The sequence below is a fragment of the Homalodisca vitripennis genome, chromosome 8 (genome assembly GCF_021130785.1).
Source record: "Homalodisca vitripennis isolate AUS2020 chromosome 8, UT_GWSS_2.1, whole genome shotgun sequence".
Classification (NCBI taxonomy): Eukaryota; Metazoa; Arthropoda; class Insecta; order Hemiptera; family Cicadellidae; genus Homalodisca; species Homalodisca vitripennis.
Genome location: NC_060214.1, coordinates 712,620 through 717,799, shown reverse-complemented (window position 1 = coordinate 717,799; position 5,180 = coordinate 712,620). Strand labels below are relative to the sequence as shown.

Here is a 5,180-nt window from a genome sequence, read left to right as displayed (position 1 = left end):
AATATTAATAAATCACTAAATTTCCAACTTTCAATTAAAGTTATTAACAAAGTTCAATTTTAATTCACCTTTCTTGTAAGATTGAACCAACTGCAACTTGTATGATTGTATTATTCTTTATTGTTCATCGAGAATTAATTATGCAGATTGCTCTGTAGTTTCTATGAATTAAATTTTTTCCTATAAAAAAGACATTGACTTAATATCAGATCTGTTAGAATATTTCAATAAAACGTACAATAAAATTTGGTGCTTACCTCAAAATCACTCGCGAAAAAAAAATTAAGAAACATGGCGCACTGTAATCAACAACTCACGAAAATAACCAAAAGAAGGGCGAAAATTATGAGCGGGCGCTTAAATACTTCCCTTTCCAATCAACTTTGCAGGACATCCGCGGTGTTCTCTCATTGGTCCAGCTGTATCAAACAAGGAGAACAATAGTCGCAACAATAAAAGTTCTAATCAATTTAAGGTAGTCAACCTGCCTTCCTAACAATTTAAAACTACCAGTACTAACTTGCCAAAGGATTACATGTTCGTTTTTACCCTGAAGTTTCACAATCTAATCTAAAATTAAATCCCAAAATGTTTTATTTAACTTAGGTTTTAATTTTTTTAAATAAATCAATGTAGCTTTAAAAACGCTACAAGCATTAAAAAATGTGGTTACTTATGAACAATATAAATATTACTTTATCTTAGATAGTTGTTTTTGTGATGTTCTGACTGTATGAATCTCCTTCCATCTGTTGTAATGGAACAATTCACTTATTTTACATGTGGCATAGTTTTTCTCAAAGTAGGTCTCTAAACATAATTGTAGCTATGTGTACGAAGTGTATTGACCAAGTAAAGCAAGATTAAGTAAGCCACACACAGGTTCGTGTAAAGTACGGAGCTGTAAGCCGCACCGTACAACAGAGAGATCGGTTGCCAGCACTTGGAACTAACGTAAAGTCTCGCTTGTTTTATTCTTCTGCATTGTCAACCTCCGATGAATCTAACAACCCAGTAAAGCGAGGTTAATTAAAGCCGCACACAGGTTCGTGTAAAGTACGGAGACGTAAGCTCCGCCATTATAACAGCGAGGTCAGATCCCTTGCCAGCACTTGGCACTAACGTAAAGTCACGCTGTTTTATTCTTCTGCATTGTCAACCTCGATGAATCTAAAAACCCAGTAAAGCAAGGTTAAGTAAAGCCCACACTGTTTCGTGTTAAAGTACGGAGATGTAAGCCACGTCGTATAACAGCCAGGTCAGATCCCTTGGCCGGCACTTGGCACTAACGTAAAGTCACGCTGTTTTATTCTTCTGCATTGTCAACCTCCGATGAATCTAACAACCCAGTAAAGCAATATTAAGTAAGCCGCACACAGGTTCGTGTAAAAATACGGAGACGTAAGTTCCGCCTTATAACAGCGGATTCAGATCCCTTGCCAGCACATGGCACTAACTTAAAGTCTTGTTGTTTTATTCTTCTTCATTGTCAACCTCAGATAAATCCGCCAACTCAGTAAAGCAAGGTTAATTAAAGCACACACTGGTTCGTGTAAAGTACGGAGACGTAAGCTCCGCCATATAACAGCGAGGTCAGATCCCTTGCCAGCACTTGGCACTAACGTAAAGTCACGCTGTTTTATTCTTCTGCATTGTCAACCTCCGATGAATCTAACAACCCAGTAAAGCAAGGTTAAGAAAAGCACACACTGGTTCGTGTAAAGTACGGAGACGTAAGCCACATCGTATAACAGCAGGGTCAGATCCCTTGCCAGCACTTGGCACTAACGTAAAGTCACGCTGTTTTATTCTTCTGCATTGTCAACCTCCGATGAATCTAAAAACCCAGTAAAGCAAGGTTAAGAAAAGCACACACTGGTTCGTGTAAAGTACGGAGACGTAAGCCACATCGTATAACAGCAGGGTCAGATCCCTTGAAAGCACTTGGCACTAACGTAAAGTCTCGCTGTTTTATTCTTCTGCATTGTCAACCTCTGAGATATCTGTCGGCCCAGTAAAACAAGGTTAAGTATGGCACACACTGGTTCGTGTAAAGTACGGAGACGTAAGCTCCGTCGTATAACAGCGGGGTCAGATCCCTTGCCAGCACTTGGCACTAACGTAAAGTCTCGCTGTTTTATTCTTCAGCATTGTCAACCTCTGAGAAATCTGTCAGCCCAGACTATACTTATACACTGTATGTCAGCCTTTGAGATTTCTCTGGTGTGATTTACGTCTCTCAAATAGTCGCTAATAGATTGCAACAAACATACCTCTAGAGATCCACACCTGCACTATTTTACGCCATAAAACACCTGATTTACACATAATGCTAAGTAATCTTTTCGTCATAAATTTCTGAGAAAATAAAACATGGATTATCAAAATGTTATTATGTAAGTTCGCTATTACAAATTTTATTAAGAAACTAACGTAAAAACTTTAGACAATAGTAGGTAGATCGTTTCCACCAAAGTTGGTAGGACGTTCTATCAATTAATACTTTACAATTTGATGTAAGGGGTCATATTTATGTCTACTTTTATCATTTTATAGCGGAAATATTTACGGATTGCATGTTTTAAGTTAATACCGTGTGATCAAATTTACAGAACCCAATTAATTATTAAATCCAATGAATAAGCTAATCATATCATCCTGGTATATTCCAGTTTGAAAAGTAATTCTCACTAGGGAAAAAACAAATCTAAGGATTTGTTTTCCTTCTCTCACTTCTCTATCATCCCTGTCAGGATAGCAAAGATTTCTATTGTAACATGTACTGGAATTTCAAATGTAGTCAAATAGATGTTTTTGATACTGTAAAATACAATAAGTAGTCAAATTTTAAATTATTTACAATATTAATGTACCATTATTACCGAAATAATAAAATACCTTATCACTCTTACTGTTTTCAATCCAATTGTGCATAACTTATGTTAGTTCGCGAACAAAGTATTTTTGTTGTTATCAAGTATTTTTGCGAATCCAATATTTGTATTAAATATTGGAAACAAGATTAAATGAGTTTTTTCAGCATGCATGTATATATTGTTTTGCTGTAAGAAGGTTTCAAAAAATGTTAAACCACAGTGGCTATCCCAAAGGGACATTATTTGGTAATTTCGTGTGCATTATTTCTTTAAGTAATTCATTTAACCTAGATATTTATAAATGAATTACTTATATGGCAATTTTCTAATTATTAGAAAGAAATAAAATGCACATTTTAAGGTGAATCATACAAATTTGCATTGGAACAATAACAATTTGCGGTTACAATCCACTGTTAGAAGTCCTCAAACTCTTTACTAAACCTGTCTTGAGCGGATATTTTCCAACTGGTCTTTGGCTTCATATGAGGGAAGTAAGTGCTACTCACAGTCTCCGCGTCTTTCGGCACGTAAGGCGAGGCGACTCTGCGGTTCAACAGCTTCAGCCAATTCAGCTCCTTGAACCACTCGTGTAGTTTGATGTCCTCCACTCCCCGTTTGAGATTCCCGAACCTCTTCGTCACGTCGGTCTCCAGCAGTTTGCTGATCAAGTCCTTCATCTCGTCACCGAATTCCTTAGGAAATAAATACTGGCACTTGATGATCTTTGTGAACTTTTTCATCTGGTCGAGCGACACGAAGGGTGGGTGACCACCGGCCATCTCGAATATGAGGACCCCTAGAGCCCACCAGTCCACCGCTTTGCTGTAGCCTTTCCCGCTGATGATTTCCGGTGCTATGTAGTCCGGAGTGCCGCAGAAAGTGTAGGTTCTCTTCAACACTTTCTTAGTGAATCCGAAATCTGTTATCTTCAAATATCCGTAGTGGTCGATCAAGAGGTTTTCCGGTTTCAGGTCTCTGAAAACCAGGTCTAGATTGTGAAGGTATTCCATTCCCAGAACCACTTGAGCCGCGTAGAATCTTGCGACGTTCTCCTCGAACTTCTGCCATATTTTCAGATGAGTGAACATCTCTCCTCCACAGATGAACGGCAGGACGAAGTATATAAAGCTTTGGTCTTTTGAAAAATATTCCAAACGAATGACGAACGGATGGTTGAGACTTTGCAGGATTCGCTTCTCGTTTAACGCCGTTTTTACCTGATTAGTCTTAATTAATGACCTCTTACTGATCGCTTTGACCGCGTAGAAGGAACCCTCGAATTCTTTGTACTCGGCCAGCACCACTCTGGCAAATGCACCCTCACCTAGTAAATAGTGGAATTTAAAATTACTTAGTTCCAACACGTATGGAAAAACTGAGTTATACATTTCTTCGAAAGTCTGTTTAGACTCTTCGAGGAACACTTCAACAGAATCAATTTTCAAAGCTCCATACAGAGGAAGTCTGCGGTTGTAGGTCTCTTCTAAAGGCATTACCTTCATACATATTTGGAAATATACGCACCGTTTCAAAAATTATTGTCAACTTATTGCTTTTTACTCTAAATTTTGGGATTAGAAATAATTTTACACCAATTTGAATTCGTAAGAGATTGTTTATTTTGATATTTTATAAACAAATCAACCATATGTTTCAAATTTTATGAAATAAGTCAATAACTCCACCATATATGTACAGTATATGATATCGATCATCAGCTGACATCAAATAACCATCAAACTTTGTATTTTACTGTCAATAGAATATCAAAAACCGATAATATTTAAATTTAAGATTGTATTTTCAACGGCTGTAGGATTGTAGGAATTTAGCCAAATGAGAGGATGTACAAATTAGCTAAGGAAGCTGCAAATTATGGATTACGATCTCAGTGTCTTCCAGTCACTATTTAAGATTTGAAAGCTTATCAGAAAAGAATTATGGTGAACAACTCTCAAACATCTTACAACTTTCTAAAAACACTAGGTGGCTTAAACAAATACAATGGCACTTTACAAAATATCCATTGATTAAATTATTTAGTCTTTTCAGACGGGAAATCATTAATAATTGTAGGCCACGGAAATTTGAACGTGTAATTATTCAGGAATAAAAAGTTATTTCATTCCTCTCTATCTGAATTGCACAATGCACGTAACTAGAATGCATTTTATGCCAAGGACCTTTGCTTCCAGAAGGTCAATCAATTAGTAACTCTACAGAATTTTGAAAGCGTGCTCGTTGACTTGCTGATAAAAACAGACACTGAAATTTATAGAGAAATAAATATATTTAAAATCA

The 5,180-nt window shown here is 36.8% G+C and overlaps 1 protein-coding gene across 1 annotated transcript; it reads right to left on the bottom strand.

Moving 5' to 3' along the window:
* Positions 1 to 3,230: 3,230 nt before the first annotated feature.
* LOC124367211 (cAMP-dependent protein kinase catalytic subunit beta-like) lies at positions 3,231 to 4,514 on the bottom strand. Its single transcript, XM_046823864.1, has one exon. The coding sequence runs from the start codon at positions 4,379 to 4,381 to the stop codon at positions 3,293 to 3,295; it is 1,089 nt and encodes a 362-aa protein (XP_046679820.1). The 5' UTR covers positions 4,382 to 4,514; the 3' UTR covers positions 3,231 to 3,292.
* Positions 4,515 to 5,180: the final 666 nt, after the last annotated feature.

Excerpts from the sequence above, each read along its gene's own strand:
- LOC124367211 (XM_046823864.1), bottom strand. The coding sequence starts at position 4,381 with ATGAAGGTAATGCCTTTAGAAGAGACCTACAACCGCAGACTTCCTCTG.